The following is a 16,574-nucleotide window of genomic DNA, read 5'->3' as shown; positions in this document are numbered from 1 at the left end:
GTAAGATTTTGAATTGTTCATAGAATATATTACTTTTAGCTTTGATTTCCCTGCTGCGAGTCACCATTGGTGTAGTGGTACACTTGCCTGACTTTGGTGCAGGCAGCATGGGTTCAGTTCCCACGTAGACTGGCTGGTGACCCGTTTGGGGCGTAGTCCGCCTTTTGCCCGAAGTCAGCTGGGATAGGCTCCAGCGCCCCGCAACCCTGACCAGGATAAGATATGTAATGGATGATGGATGGATGGATGAATGACCTGCTACAAGGGTGAGAAGCGTGAACATCTGGGGGGCGGGGGGCTCAGAGTAAAGCCTCTGCTCCTCTGCATCGAGAGGAGCCAGATGACTTTCACACCCTCAGGCTCATAAAAATAGTCTTGAGATGAGTCGGAAAAAAAACTTCCAATAGGACTGTGCCACACAAACGCATGCACACCCACACACAGGCCTTCTTTGACTTCTGACAAAATTATATTATGTTACTTATTAATGATGGTACAATTTTGTGATCAGAACCTCAACGTTTCCAGTGTCCAACCTGCCCCATCAAAAAACTCCAACTGTCTCGCTCTACATGAAAATATACGCCATATTGTCTGTCATCCTGTTGTTAGCGATAACAAAACAATCTGGGGACGCCTGACATGTTTTCCAGATGCGTCGGAAGGCTCGCTTGCTGTGTTGTTTTGCTATCTGACATCCATGAGTCCAACTCAGAACTGCAGAAATGTCTCCTCCACATAAACTTGTTCCAGCCTAATCTTTACTCAAATCAGCCTCAATTTGAATGCTAAACTCACTGAAATTACACTGTTTGTTATTCATGTCACTTTTTTACATTTGTGTGTGTTCAGATGTCAATGAATGTGCGGAGCTCAACGGAGGATGCCAGCAGATGTGCGTCAATACAGCAGGCTCTTATCACTGTGAGTGCGGGGAAGGATTCCGCATGCACAGTGATGGCCGGACTTGCATTGGTAAGCAGAAGTTGAACTTTTAGTTTTAGAAAAATTGGTCTCAGATCCTTGGCTTCACAATTCTGAGGACCGGGGGTCTGTGTGGAGTTTTCATGAGTGTTGGGCGTGTTTTCTACGGGCACTGCGCTTTCCGCCCACGTCCCCAAAACATGCATTCATCGGAGACTCTAAATTGCCCCTCGGTGTGATTGTAAGTGCAACTGTTGTCTGTCTCCCTGTGCCCTGCAATTCAGGGTGTACCCCGCCTTCTGCCCAATAATATCTGGGATAAGCCCCGGCACTCCTGCGACCATCGTGAGAATAAGCGGGCCCAAAAATGGATGGATGGTCTCAATCGCAGGTTGTTCTACCCATGACTACATTTTTAAGTAACTGATGAGTCATGTATTATGTTATGCTATTTCGTGTCAGTTATTGATAGGACATTTATTCCGTTGCCAAGTATATAAGACTCTTGTTAATGCACAACAAAGACAATAGATAATGGGCTAGACTACAATGGAGCAGACTAGAAAAACATTCATCTTCTTGGCCACTTATCCTCACAAGGGTCGTGGGAGTGCTGGAGCCTATCCCAGTTGTCAACAGGCAAAAGGCAGGGTACACCCTCAACTGGTTGCCAGCCAATCGCAGGGCACATGGAGACAGACAACAGTCACACTCACAATCACACCTAGGGGCAATTTAGTTTGTCCAATTAATGTTGCATGTTTTTGGGATGAAACCAGAGAGGCCGGAGAAAACCCACGCAGGCACAGAGAGAATATGCAAACGCCACACAGGCAGGTCCGGGATTGAACCCGGGATCTCAGAACTGTGAGGCCAACGCTTTTCAGCTTCTCCACCGTGCAACCCAGATGAGAATACAGTAGATCAAAAACAATAGAATAAAATGGAGACTGGAGATTGTGACTTAACAGGAGTACTAAAGTTGTCAGTAGTAAGTAATAGACAGATAGATAGATAGATAGATAGATAGATAGATAGATAGATAGATAGATAGATAGATAGATAGATAGATAGATAGATAGATAGATAGATAGATAGATAGATAGATAGATAGATAGATAGATAGATAGATAGATAGAGATAGATAGATAGATAGATAGATAGATAGATCTGTGCAGCTCGATAATGCCAGGCAAATATGAATGAATATAAGAATTTTTTTTTGGTGCAGGACAGATACACTGTAATACGCTCAAAAATAAAGCAGAATACAATAAACATAACTAGAGTTTTTTTTTTTTTTAATGCCAAGTGATTCTTTTGCCATCTCGCTCAGTATCTCGAGTCTGAGGTTTGCGGCTGTTAAAGTCATTAGTGTTAAATTATTTTCTTCTCATAAAAACTGAGGCACCGAGGTGATATTTCATATTTGGTACACAGTCAGTGGATGGAAATATTAGAAAGTTGCATACAGTTTTCAGTGTTTCCACAAATTCCTTTTTAATTTCATGCGTTATACTCGATCATTCGAGGCAAAATTCACCCTAGACTCGGATGTGTATTTTGTCTTTCACACCGCATCGAGAACCAGCTCCCACACATGCAAGCATGCAAAGAGAGCTTTAGGGTGAGAGAGGCATGCAAACAGCGCCTCACCACTTGGATTACGTGCTGGTGCCTTGCTCAAGGGCACCACCAATATTATTTATAATGACAGGTCTCCAGCAATTGCAGGTAGTCTGAATTTGACAAAATTAAAATCCCCATTTTTTGTTATTACTAATATATGCCTGTGTGTCTTTTGTATCGAAGCTGTAAACTCTTGCTTGGTGTTTAATGGCGGTTGCGAGCACAAATGTCTAGACATGGGGAACGATCACTACAAATGTGAGTGCCGAAAGAACTACAAGCTCAAGACAGATGGGAGACACTGTGAATGTAAGTCGCAGTCCTGATTTCTGCTACAGGACCTTGAAAAAAAACAGTCTGTAAATCAAAAAGCTAATCATGATAGAATGTGCATGTGTGAGTCACATTCTCATTTTTTATTTTTTTTTAACGTGGCAGTGAGGGACCCCTGTGAGGAGAGGAATGGAGGCTGCTCACAGCTGTGTGAGTCTGTGGCTGCCCGTGCTCAGTGCAGCTGCCGGCCTGGTTTTAATCTGGCTGAAGACGGCAAGAGCTGTGACGGTGAGGATCCATCCATCCATCCATCATACCATCTTCTTTGAGCTTCAAAAGTCTTTATGCCTAAGGGTAAATTATTGCCAGTAGAATACAAACGAATCAGCGGTGATTCGGATGGACTCACAAACTGCAATGAGTAAACAAATCCCAAAGAATTTTTGCATTCGAATCAAAACAAGTCAAAAAATAAAAGAGAGGGCAACTGGGGCATGACGGCGTATTGAATGGGAGAAAGTTGATCCAATGCAGTGTGAAGCCAGAGCAACTAGGTAACCAGCAGACAAATTAGCAACAGGCTAGCTGGAAAGGCAACAGCTTGGTCCGGTCCGTGAAGATTTATATCACAGACAAGGGCAAAACAGACACAAGATTCTACCTGCAGCCACAGTGCGGCGAGGGATCCTGGTAAAAGTAAGCCATCCATCCATTTTCTTATTCACTTATCCTCACAAGGGTGCCAGGGAGTTCTGGAGCGTATCCCAGCTGGCAACGGGCAGGAGGCGGGGTACACCTTGAACTGGTTGCCAAGCAATCGCAGGGCACATCGAGAAACTGACGGACTCACAATTACACCTAGGGGCAATTTAGAGTGTTAAAAAAAAGCCAAACAAAAAAAACATTTCTCCATGGTGACGAAGGAGCAAAGATGCATTAGTGAAAGATTTTCAAATAATCCATCCATCCATCCATATTCGTCGCCGCTTATCCTCACAAGGTTCGCGGGACTGCTGGAGCCTATGCTAGCTGTCAACAGGCAGGACGTGGGGTACACCCTGAACTGGTTGCCACCCAATCGCAGGGCACATGAAGACAGACAACAGTCGAACTCACAATCACACCTAAGGGCAATTTAGAGTGTCCAATTGAAGTTACATGTTTTTGTGATGTGGGAGGAAACCGGAGTGCCCGGAAAAAACCCACGCAGGCACGGGGAGAAGATGTAAACTCCACATAGGGAGGGTGAGATTGAACCCAGGTCCTCAGGACTATGAGGCCAACGCTTTCCAGCTTCTCCACCGTGCCACCCAGAACTAAATATATAACACACAAATATTAAATAGATTAGCCCAAGTATGGAAAACCAGAATGTATAAGTATTATAGAACAGGGAATTGTCAATAGTCTGCTTTGTTGTTGTCATGTCATATTTACAAGAATGTAATGCTTTTTTCGAGGAATCGCACAATCTGAGGCGAGGCTGTCTACTCATTGCCTCTGTTTTCCTCTTGCCCGTGTATTTGAACAGAAACCAACCTTATTGAGGATAAGCAGTACGGAAAATGAATGGGTAGAAGTCGTGGACATTATTTGTTTAAAAAGAAAATCAATATAACATACAGAATTGAGATTATTAGTACAAACATGGCTCCCTGACTACACATCCCTGATTCAAACTCCAGCTCTCACAAACAAATAAAACATTTCCTCTATCTGCCTTTACGATTGAACTCTTACACATTAAATATACTCTCTTATATATGCCTGCGTCCTGTATGAACGTGGAAATGTTCCATCCATAGTAAAATTAATTCAACCGAGCCAACAGGGATGGTTTACTCAACTCCTGCCAAAAATATTTTCATGCAAGCCAAAATGCACACGACCATGAATCCCAGTCCAAACTACCAATACATCCTTGTGTCCGTGACACTGATAAATAATTGAAGATGTCGAGGCTCTCACGTTTTCACGCGAGTCTTGTTTTTCTGTCATTTGTGGCACGTTCGTATGCGTTGAAAACAACCAGCCAAGTGCTTGTGTGCATTTGCCGTCTTCAACAGACATCGACGAGTGCGATCCGGGTCACGGCGAGTGCTCGCATGGATGCGTCAACACGCCGGGCTCCTTTCGTTGTGTGTGTCATCCGGGCTTTGAGCTTGGTGCAGATGGAAAACGCTGCTATCGTGAGTAAAGATAACGTGGTTTCTCCACTAGGGACCCATCATTGCGGAAACAGAACTGATACATTAGTCCAAAAGTGGACATTTCATTTCACACACATCCTGAATGGTGAAGTAAATTCCGTATGAACTGCATGACTCCTTTACTTGCATTCCCAAACAAACATATTTGTCCACATTTGTCTTTTTAAAAACAAATGAAATGTATTGCATACATAGACACAGAAACATCATATATAGCATTTTCTGGCCTATAGACCGCAACCTCTTTCACACGCTTTCAACCCTGCGGGTTATGTGATGATGCGGCTAATTTGTGCATTTTTTGTAACGGCCGCGAGGGGGCACTCGAGTGGGAAGGGAAGAGTGAGACTGGTGGAATATATGTGCCAAGGAAGTGACTTTTACCAGTCCGGCCCTGTTAGCACTACGCCAGCGTGCTACTGCCGTGTCTGCTGTGATTTTTACCAGTATGTTTTTTTTTTTTAACCGGCCCTGTTAGCACAGCGGTGTTAGCATTAGTATGGCAGCGCTAGCATTAAACTCTCTGCGTACCATCTTTCTTTGTAAATATCTCGTGTTTCAATGTGGCCACTTGCGGCTTTTACACAGCTGCGGTGTATGTATGTACGAAATGGTATTTCCTTTACAAATGTACTGGGTTTACTGTAGGCTGGGAATTATGGTGTATATGTATATATATATATTTATTTTTTTTTTTTTTTGAAAAGGTAAATCAAAAGAAAAAAAGGCAACAAGTAGAGCCAAATTGTCCTCAATGTAGAGCACGATTCTTAGTTGGAAAAGTGCCACATGGAAATGTCGCAGGGTTCGTAAAATACGCAGCAGTCTTGACACAATTTTTAGACAAGGGCAGATGTCATCTAGTTTGCACCTCAAAAACTCCCCAAACTTTTTTTTTTTTTGTATTTGGAATATATTGGATACATTTTCAAACTGGCTCTGACATAGTGTGTAATAACAAATTGTCAGATAATCGGCGCTCCACTCCGCACTTTGTGTCTTTTCTGTGGTCGTATACACTTGAGCACTCCAGGCATTGAGATGGAGATTGTTAACAGCTGTGAGAAGAATAATGGCGGCTGCTCTCATCAATGTGAGCACACCACCAACGGGCCCCTTTGCTCCTGCCATCATGGCTACCAGCTAGACCAGGACAGGAAGACCTGTGTAGGTAAGAACTTCTTTAAGCCTCCTCTACCGTCTGTACTTAGTGTATGCCGAAACTTACAATTTACTACTGTGTGCCTACCTCAGACAGTGACGAGTGTCTCAATGGGGAATCGTGCTGCAGTCACTTCTGCAGGAACTATCCCGGCGGGTACGAATGCAGCTGCGGAGGCGGCCACACGCAAAACCCAGATGGCTGCGGCTGCGACGGCAAGATTCCTGCATTGTTGGTGGATTATCGAGGCTTTGTTATCCTTTTTGTGTTGTGGCGCGGCGACGCTGCACGCAAATCCCAGTAACAGAACCCATTCCAAAGCCAGTGACAAATAATGGAAAATGTTGCTTGCGAAGAAGTAAACCATTGTACAATTTGTGCAATCAAGAGTACGAGGCAAGATCCCAATCATTCTATTATTTGGAAGTATAAAAACCAAAAATAAAACGGCGCTGTCTCAGCGCTACCCACCTACCTACCTCCCTAGCTACCGAGCCATTGCATGTACACGAAGTAGGAGAAACCATAAACTGGGTCTCTTCCGTTCAGACATACCTTAAACTGTTTTGGGAAGACATTCAAACAGATCTTTGTGTGTGTGTGTGGAAATTTGTAACTTTTCATCCAGAGGAAGATTCAAGTTTTTGTCAGATTCCAATCAATTTCTTCCACACTCAACCCATCGATTGACAGCTTTATGGACACTCATTTGTGCATCTTTGTCAAATTAGATACAACGTCCAAGACTTTAAGATTAATACTTTAGATTCAAGGGGAACTAAGGGATGTAGTCATACCCTTGTTTTATTAATGTATGAGTTGTTCCCCTCCTTGACCATCCAACACATTCTTTATCGTGGTGGTTGAAGGCGTTTGTGTGTTCCCAGTGATCCTCGGAGCTAAGTTGTCTGGGGTTTTCATGCCCCTGCTAGGATCACCCATGGCAGACAGGTCCCAGGTGAGGGACCAGACAAAGCACGACTAAAAGACCCCCTATGATGAGTACGTTGATGAGATCACATTTTCCCCTTCCCAGAAGTGGGTCGCTAGGGCCTGATCTGGACGTGGGATCGAATGCGAGCACCAGGTGGCTGAGTCTGCACCAATGGGGTTAGGGTGGGGGTCTGGGAGGGTCTATAGGGTTCCGGCGAAGTGTAAGTTTGGGGATGGCAGAAGGTGGGGTCCTTGATGGTTCGATCCCCAGCTACAGAAGCTACCCTGGAAGAGTTGGATGAATTGGCTGGAGAAAGGGGAGTCTGGGTTTCCCAGCTACAGCTACTGCCCTGACGAACAGACCATGGATAACTGGAAGAACATGGACGGATGGATGAATGGACATTTGAGATATTTGCTGAGACTTTTTGGATTTTCTTCTACAGTATTAGGTTCTACTTCCATGATAAGTTATGTGCAACCTCTGTGTTGTTCCCCCTCCCTCCAGACATCGATGAGTGTCTGGCAGAGACTTCAGGCTGCGACCATGACTGCGTCAACACCCTGGGAACATATGAGTGTTTTTGCCGAAATGGTTTCCGTTTGGATCAAGATCAGCACACCTGCATCTGTCAGTAACCTTAACACAATTCTCACCCTCCCCCAAAAATAACAGTTTCTCTGAGTCGGCTGATTACTAGTTGTAAAGTAGATGGAGTCCAACTATCCAAAGAGGCCAAAGTTTGTTGAGACCTGCCAGAAATTGGACTCTTGACTGGACTGTCTTTAAAATAACAATGGAGACAATGTCAAATTAGGACTCTAAATTTATGAACCCATCAAAAAAAAAAAAAAAAAAAGATGTAAATGCAACATTTAAACACAGCTTATATTACTTTGGTAACACATGTTCATTTAGTGTCACTTTTGTTAGCTTTGTATGATATAGAGTTGGAGGAAGATGATGAAGAGGAGCTGGAAGTGCCTAATTTGCCAGAATTGTTCTTCCGGAACGTTCCCCAGCTTCTCCAATACACAGCAGCTTTGCATTCACGCTACGGCGCTGACGATGATGATGATGTTGAGGACTTTGGCGAAGGGTTTGAGAGCTTCAAAAATCGTCGTGGACAATTTAGACTGGATAACCAAATTGGTACAACAAACGCACGATCGAGTACGGATGTTGAACCTTTCTGACAAGGGAACAACTTTTTTTTTCCTCTCTTTTCAGTGTGTCTGGATAACTCTTTTGGGGAAGACTGCAGTTGGCGGTGTGAAGACTGTGTAAATGGAAACTGTGGTGAAAATAAAGACGGCTGTGAATGTTCACCTGGATGGGCTGGCGTCATATGCAACGAGAGTAAGTTTAACTGTTTATTATATTCAAAATGTGCAGTGGCTCTCACGTCTGCTTTTTGCAACACTGAACATTGGCACTACACTTTTAAGTTGCAAAACCTGCTTTACAGTGATGCTTTCATGAATCGCTTTATAGGTTTTAAATGATGGGATACAAAATGGTGAACCATATTCCACCAATTTTTTTTCCCCCAGTTTGTTTTACTAGTAAATGGATTTCCAGTAAACTTTAAAGGGTGAAGAACAAAGGAGCCATCAAATCTCAAAATGATGATTCAAAATATTATTTTCCAAACAATTTCTCACTAAATAATGCAGGGATGAGAATTTTCCGTGGATTCACGGAATTCCGAGTTTTTTCAGCTGAAATTGTCATTTTTGTGAAACGTGTAAATCCGTTGAGAAAATTTGGGGTAGGGTTGGGTACGGCAACGCTCGTCGTGAAATTAGTCACAGCTGCGATAGCGGAAAACGGTATTGCTATCTGATTACGGCATTGCTATCTGTTTGCATTAAATTTGGTGTTTATAATAACGACATCATTCTGATTTCCGGCAGCATTTTGGCGGTATTTTCACCCTGATGTTAACATTTCATAGAGAAGCATTCTGTTTTTTTAATATTTATAAATCATAGACATACGTACACATACGTTATCGAGCGGTCTACATGTTTGCCGGTATGCCGAAAGTCTTGGAGCGAAACGATGAAGATCGTGCCAGGGAAATTGATAAAAACTATGGGGTAAACAACTGTTTCAGATGAGCATGGCTTGAAAAAAGTGTAACGGTGGAGATAGGAACGAAAACGGTATCAACATGTCTAACCGAACACATACAAAAAGTGGACGTTCCCGGCAAAGTGCTGTGCACTCGGTGTTCCGATATGATCAATTATGAAAGCCGAGGAGGAAAAAATATCCAGGAGCATATCCAAACCAGGAAACTCAAAAGGTAAGTTGGACGTACATTTCTCAAACATTATATAATTGACAACTGTTAATACGATTAGGCCTATCTGTAACATTGGCCCTGTGTTACAGATTTTTAATCGGTGACTTGTATATTTCATCCACAATTATTTTGGTTGTTTGGACTCATATTTTAAGGTTTCAAAATATTATGATTGGCCTCTATTTACACTGTAAGAAGTAACCAGAGGTGACAATTTAACAGTGTGTTTTATGAAAAATTTTCATGCCCAAAGGGGGACGCACCAGCCTTTGAACCCCCCCCCCCCATGCCCCCCGAAGGCAGAAATTTTCAGTGTTTTTCCAAATTGGTCATTCTCATCCCTGATAATGACCGACTGGCATAATTTACATTCACAAAGTCACAATCGTGTAGAGTTAGGATCTGATCCAAACTGGGATTGCCGTTCTACACCATGTCATTTTGGCCAAAAGTTGTGTTCGCAAACAAATTAGACTGACAGTGTTTTCTTTTTGGATCAAGGGAGACTGTTTGGGGATTTCGCACAGAGCAGCAGCAGCAGGGAAGGAAGATGCAGTGCTCTATAGTGTATTTGCCAGAATGACGATCCTTTATCCTTTAACTAGTTATTTTTGGCTATGAATCTGTACACGTATGCAGAAGAGCGCGCACACACACACACACACACACACACACACACACACACAACTAAGGGTCTTTCCCACCTCTTGGGAAAATCCATCTGTTAGTTCTATTTATGTTACCTATAGAAGTGTGGTCCAGTTTTAGAGCGAGCTGGCCTACTGCGTGCATCGATCCGGGGTCGTATATCAAAATCTGTCAGCTCCTCTGCGTAGGTTGGAGGGTCGTTTATGGACTCTAGAAAAAAAAAAAAAAAGACATTAGGGGAATCAATTTGTGTGGTACCTTACCAAGGCCAGGACCCACAACAGGTCGGAGTCCAAGGATGCTGGCTTTAAAAAGCGCGGGTGCACTCTTGCCATGCACTCATGTGATTAATGGCTGTCCCTGGTCTGAACCTGAGTCACGCTGGTTCTCATGACGGGAAAGACTCACGGAGGCGGCCCATTACAGTGTCACATTTTATACAGAATAATTACACTCGCAGAGATCTGGAAACAAAAGAATTTGAAGAGTCACAGGCAGTGTGGTGCCACTTCTATTCTGGGACATCGTTTTTGGCATCCATGAAGATCCATTTGAATCGATTTGCTTCTTAATCATTGACTGTCAACAATATTGAATGGATCTGTCCTTGGCCCATCCGCCGCCGTTCTATTTTCAAGAAGTCACGGATCTGCTGCCAAAGTGGAGCAAGGGCCAATTTTATGTGAGCGATGGAAGCCCTCAGAAGTGAATCTGCTGGGAGGACTCTTCAAATTTCATTGGCCATGAGGACTGCGCATTTAAAAAAAAAAAAAAAACGTTTTTGGTATAGAACAGTAAAATCATGAAATAAGTTATTGTACCTAAGGCAGTCACAATCATATCTTTAGAATTGATTATCCTGAGGACCTCTTAAATTATCTGCAATCTTAAATCTTTTCATTTTTTTTCTTTTCTTTGACTACTAATGCATATTTCATTCCATTTATAAGGGCTGGACTTCTATCCTTAAACTGCATATGTTGGTACTGAGTATAAACAACAAAATTAGCCTTTGCTTAATGGTTAGCATTTGTGATTAGCATTAGTAGGATAGCAAGTACCATTTTTCAAATCAAAACGTTATGATGAAACAACCCCATACATCATGTCGTATTTCCATTACACATTTAATAGTGTTATCAAATTCATTTACAGACTCTCTTTGTCAATGCTGTTCCCAATGGCCCAACATTGCAACAGTCTACAACAAATGTCCGTCCGGTAAACATGGACAATGGCCACATGGTTCCGGGCAGCACAAATGTGCTTTTTAATAGCTTTGATTGAAATTTTTACTTTGACCAATTTTTGTGGTCGACTTACCTGAGTGCGTTGATTTTTTTTTTATACAGTCCTAATGCTCAACCAAAACATTGAAAAGAATGCTACGTGTATGGACTAGGTACATAAACCTATAAAAGGCACAGCTAATTTACCTAAAATATGCAGTTTAATTGTTGATGGTTTAACTCCTTTGCTTATTTTTCCACCCAGGAGGTTCTCTGTTCTCAATATTCTTTTCTCACGACCCCCATTATTCTCCAGCTTGTCCTCAGGGCACTTATGGGCCGACTTGTAACAGTCTGTGCCAGTGTAAGAATGGAGGCACATGTGACCCTGTGACTGGGAGGTGTTTGTGCCCCCCGGGGGTTCAAGGTCTACTCTGCGAGACTGGTATGTAAACTCACACAAGTTTTCCTTTAGTTGCTGTTTGATTATCCCGGTGTTTTTCGTTCATGTTCGCAGGTTGTCCAAGGGGCTATTTTGGAAGTCACTGCCTGAGAAAGTGCAACTGTCCCAACAATGGACATTGCCATCGTCTGTATGGCGCTTGCCTGTGTTCCCCGGGATTGTACGGTCGACACTGCCATCTGCGTGAGTACCAATTTGACTTTTTAAAGGTGTTGATAATGAGCACGGAATGCAATCGAATATTCCAATGGCTTTAGAGTCATCTTTTAATCATACAAAACCATTGCAGCGATGTCACGCCTCGTGAAATGCATTGAGGATGCTGGATGTGTTGCTCATTGTAATATGTTAGTGTTTTTTTTTTACATTCGATACAAAAATGTACATATTTGCAGCTCCACGCTGCACGTCTGATTTAAATCCCTTCATCGGTCATACTAAGTCGTTTTGAAGGCGGCAGCAGGTGAGAGGGCAGCTCGCGCGGGAGCCAATGGCCCTCCAGTTTCCCTTCAATTAGATGAACGGCCAACGCGAACTCCTCATTGTCCAGCATACCGTCGGCATCGATGTCGGACAGCCTCCAGATATGGGCGAGCACAGAATTCGGCAGAAGCGTCGTCGTCATCCATTGTTTGACTTTGGTGCCGCTAAGTTTGCCCTCCTGTGGGCTGAGGTTGTAAAAGATCTCATCGTACTTGGGCTTGTGTCTCTCCACGATCCACTCAGTGGAACCTTGTTCGCTGTCCTCGCCATCCTTGAGCTCCTTGAAGGGATGTCTCTTGTAATGCTCACGCCGGAAAGTTCCGAGGAACTCATCATCCAGCACCCCGGGGAAGGATTTACGTACAAGTTCTTGTTGCTGAAGCAGCGGCACCAGCTTAGCTATGTCGGTGTTCAGGAGTTTGTCAAGGGAAGCCATCAGACTCGATTTCAGTTTCTTCAACTTGGAGAAGTTTTGACTCAGAAGTTGCTCCTGAAAAAAGTAAAATTTGGAATGTTGAGGAAATAAAATAGAGTCTGCCCTCGCCCATTCGTGGGTCACCGTTGGCGGCCCAGTATATTCGTGGATTTAAATTTTTTTTTTTTTTACTGTATTTTCACATATTCTCTTCTAAATAGATGAGGTGCCACATTAAACATGGAGGGAGAACACTGTATAGGAGTATATATCCATCCATCCATCCATCCATCCATCCATTTTCTGAGCCGCTTATCCCCACGAGGGTCGCTGGGGTGCTGGACCCTATCCCAGCCGTCATCGGGCACGAGGCAGGGTACACCCTGAACTGGTTGCCAGCCAATCACAGGGCACATGGAGTCAGACAACAGTCACACTCACAATCACACCTAGGGGCAATTTGAAGTGTCCAACTAATGTTGCACGTTTTGGAGATGTGGGAGGAAACCGGAGTACTCAAAGAAAACCCACGCAGACATGGGGAGAACACGCGGGTTCCACACAGACAGGGCCGAGATTTAACCCAGGTCCTCTGAACTGTGAGGCCAACGCTTTAAAGCTGTTCCACCGTGCTGCCCTGTAGTATTTTATCATTGATAAAATATAGTCAGCTAGAGCTGCAAGGACTGCAACTATCCATTATCTCTTATCCAAGCCGCTTATCCTCACAAGGGTTGCGGGAAAGCTGGAGCCTATCCCAGCTAGCTTTGGGTGAAAGGCGGACTACACCCTGAACTGGTTGCCAGTCAGTCACAGGGCAGATATCGACACCATCAGTGAGCGGGAATCGATCCCACGCTGCCCACAACAAAGGCAGGCTTGTGTACCACTACATCATCAGTGGTGAACTGTAGTTATTTAGACTTTTAGCCTTTTCACATTCCAGTTTTTCTTTTGATTTCTCAATTTCAGAAAAAAAGACCTTTGGAACAAGTTTTCCTCATGTTTTGTTAGCGCTCTAGCTGGCCTCCAGTGAGGACTAAATGGGCGGCAACAATGCAGAAATGAACCAACAGTATTTTTCCGGGTAATAGCCGGTAGCAACAAGATATTGGGAAAAAAAAAAGAACTATGAGCTAATTCAATTTGAAATGGTGAACTTAGATGAAAAATTTGAATTATGAACTGAAATAGTTCATTTTCGGAATGGTGAGCCGAAATTGGAACTTAATGTTCACTAAAATGCTCTCCTGTCGAGAAAGCTACATTTTCTAATTTGTTTTTATTTTTAACATACTGTAGCATGGGATCCTAACCTGCATGCACACATGAAAGTTGAGGATTTGGTCATCTAAACTATAAACACCCCCCCCCCAAAAAATACAACTTATGATAATGTAATATACTACAATTAACAATCCCTTTCTCAATGAAATGGTAAGCATTTGGTTTTGATTTGCGATGAATCATACATGAGAGTTCTACCTTGCAACCTTGCCTCCCTCACATTTTGGGCGCTTTGCCAAGTGCTATTTGTATTAAAGCTGATTGTGCTATAATTTGCTGTCGCAAAACATTTTGTTCAGCCGCAAGTAGCGCAAATGCTTTTCATAGCTGACTTGGCTTTCGGTTCAAGTTTAAGCTTATGAATGCGACATTATCTTCTGGATCAGAGCCATTCCAAAAGTGGGTGGCCTCAGTTAAGCTCTTCTAAGTGAGTTCAGTGTGACCTGCATCTTGGTGCAGTCGGGGAAATCTCCTGCCGGGACTCTGTGTTGCTGCTGGATCTTGGCGAAAATGACTGGAAGCTGGTAGATTAGATTGTGCTTCTTGCGCTCTTTGCAAAAAATGCTCGGCATCTCCTGCTTTAGATAGCCAATCACGTGTGCGTGAGCCTGCGAGGGTTAGAAAGCAACTATCAGTATCACAGCCGAAGAGAATGATGGAATGTCTTCTCCCCCCCGTCAGATAATTTACCCTCACGAGTCGGGCTCTCTTCACCAAGTCGTTCAGTTTTCTCAGCGCGGCGTTGCGCGGGAGGTTCCTTATGTCGGCCAACAGATCGTCCTCCTCCGAGTCTATCAAGCCGTAGTGGTCGCAGGCCTGCCTCGGCTCCGACCAAAAAGATCCGATGTAAACTCGCAGAATTTCAGGGGTTCTGAACACTTTCCCCAGTGACCACATGAGAGCGCCATACACTCTCATGAGCTGCTGGGAGTCCACCCTGTCTGCCTTGTTCAGAAGCACACGCAACTTGTCCTCGTAGCCGAACAGAGCGCCAAAGGCCCGCGTGAGCTCGTCCGAGAACTCCAGCTTGTGCGCGTCGAACAGCAGGATGATCCGATCCACGCGCTCGGCAAACCAGCGCAGCACCGCCGGGAAGTCGTAACCTCGGGGGAAGGAACAGAGGGTTTTGATTAGCGTGGATGGGATGTAGGTCTGCCCCGGCCTGCACCTCCAGGGACGGTAAGAAGCGTGCAACCCCATCCCAGTCGCCCTTCGCTGTTTCAAAGCGATTTCTGTTCCGCCCACAGAAGAATGCGTCAAGAAAGGAAAGCAGTGGTCGCTCTGGTACTTTCTGCTTCCAACTCCCTCAAATTGTTCTCATCTGCTGTGGTCGCGATTCAAATGAATTTCATTAAGTGTTGCATCATTCGCATTCCTTCTTTTCTTTGCTTCATCTGCTTTTACTATAATTTTGATATGAACTTGATCTGCAGTGTGAGAGGCCCTCATTTGTGCAAATGGCAGTTTTTTTTTTTTTTTTGTATTTTTCTGATTCGACTCATGGTGGCTCAGCTGGTAAAGCGTTGGCCTCGCAGTTCTGAGGTCCCGGGTTCAATCCCGGCCCCGCCTGTGTGGAGTTTGCATTTGTGGGTTTTCTCCCGGCACTCCAGTTTCCTCCCACATCCCAAAAACATGCAACATTAATTGAACACTCTAAATTGCCCCGAGGTGTGATTGTGAGTGCGGCTGTTTGTCTCTATGTGCCCTGCGATTGCCTGGCGACCAGTTCAGGGTGTACCCCGCCTCCTGCCCGTTGACAGCTGGGATAGGCTCCAGCACTCCCCGCGACAAAAGAAAATGGATGGATGGATGATTCAACTCACCTCTGCTCAGTTTTTTCCTAGCTGCAGTTAAGATGCCCGGCGTGTCAATGATTGTGATACTCTCAAGCACCGGATTGGGCATCTGCACACACTGAAATCTGCAGAGGAATAATACAAATTTACAATTAGGGAATATACTTTTCTATAAAGTGCATGTAAATCCTCATAGACTAAATAAAAATTTCAAAGATAGCTTGATTACTGTATCTTACAACCTTCCTCAGATGACAATTGAAAATGCCATATTTGGATCCTAGCAGTACACCGTAAAAGCAAATGGCACAAAGATCTCCGCGCTGGCATTAAAGCGTCATCCATCACTTTTTGCGCGATGACGGTGACTTTGATCATCTGTGAGAAATCAAGTCTTATATAGCCAACAATTATTTGAGCTACACATTCTTGCCTGCGTATGAGTCCACTCAGCAGCACAGTGCAATAAATTATTTTTTTTCCCCGCAGAACAACATGACAGGAATGTTTCACCCCCCTCCCCCAACGCAGCATTTCATGTTAACATGCTTAGTTGAGTCTCTCTTGCTCCCCTTCACCTGTTCAGGAAAGTATTTCCAAAAGGGTCAAGGTGGCGAAATGGTTTTTTGGGGTCCATGGTGAGGGCGTTCCCTGGTATGATTCCTTCCACCTTTCCATACATGAGGGCCGTGAAGCAGTCTGTGGTTGGCTCTGGTCCCACTCGGCTCCCCAGAAAGTCTTGTCCGATGAGATATCTGAAAAAAACACAGATGGTGCTGTGTTTAGATATTCGGCGGCATACCGTCCAAC

The 16,574-nt window shown here is 44.0% G+C and overlaps 2 protein-coding genes across 3 annotated transcripts in view; one reads left to right on the top strand and one right to left on the bottom strand.

Annotated features, from left to right (window-relative positions):
• megf6 (multiple EGF like domains 6) overlaps positions 1 to 16,574 on the top strand; it is a 45,572-nt gene that overhangs the window by 7,999 nt on the left and 20,999 nt on the right. The window contains exons 6-16 of the mRNA XM_061826559.1: positions 853 to 975; positions 2,737 to 2,862; positions 2,992 to 3,114; positions 4,893 to 5,015; positions 6,070 to 6,207; positions 6,291 to 6,413; positions 7,640 to 7,762; positions 8,066 to 8,284; positions 8,363 to 8,491; positions 11,637 to 11,765; positions 11,838 to 11,966. Coding sequence (XP_061682543.1) covers positions 853 to 975; positions 2,737 to 2,862; positions 2,992 to 3,114; positions 4,893 to 5,015; positions 6,070 to 6,207; positions 6,291 to 6,413; positions 7,640 to 7,762; positions 8,066 to 8,284; positions 8,363 to 8,491; positions 11,637 to 11,765; positions 11,838 to 11,966 — 1,485 coding nt within the window. The remainder of the gene's footprint in view (positions 1 to 852; positions 976 to 2,736; positions 2,863 to 2,991; positions 3,115 to 4,892; positions 5,016 to 6,069; positions 6,208 to 6,290; positions 6,414 to 7,639; positions 7,763 to 8,065; positions 8,285 to 8,362; positions 8,492 to 11,636; positions 11,766 to 11,837; positions 11,967 to 16,574) is intronic.
• Positions 11,334 to 16,574, bottom strand: part of LOC133504370 (EH domain-containing protein 2-like) — a 29,725-nt gene continuing 24,484 nt past the window's right edge. The window contains exons 2-6 of one of the 2 annotated variants that reach the window (XM_061826552.1): positions 16,343 to 16,519; positions 15,792 to 15,889; positions 14,659 to 15,071; positions 14,412 to 14,576; positions 11,334 to 12,756 (exon numbers count right to left, since the gene is read on the bottom strand). In XM_061826552.1, the coding sequence (XP_061682536.1) occupies positions 12,199 to 12,756; positions 14,412 to 14,576; positions 14,659 to 15,071; positions 15,792 to 15,889; positions 16,343 to 16,446 (1,338 nt within the window). In that variant the 5' untranslated portion in view covers positions 16,447 to 16,519 and the 3' untranslated portion in view covers positions 11,334 to 12,198. The remainder of the gene's footprint in view (positions 12,757 to 14,411; positions 14,577 to 14,658; positions 15,072 to 15,791; positions 15,890 to 16,342; positions 16,520 to 16,574) is intronic. The other variant, XM_061826551.1, reaches the window with a different exon arrangement.

The sequence above is a fragment of the Syngnathoides biaculeatus genome, chromosome 8 (assembly GCF_019802595.1).
Source record: "Syngnathoides biaculeatus isolate LvHL_M chromosome 8, ASM1980259v1, whole genome shotgun sequence".
Taxonomy (NCBI): Eukaryota; Metazoa; Chordata; class Actinopteri; order Syngnathiformes; family Syngnathidae; genus Syngnathoides; species Syngnathoides biaculeatus.
The sequence above is the reverse complement of the archived record's forward strand: the minus strand, read 5'-3'. Positions and strand labels throughout refer to the sequence as shown.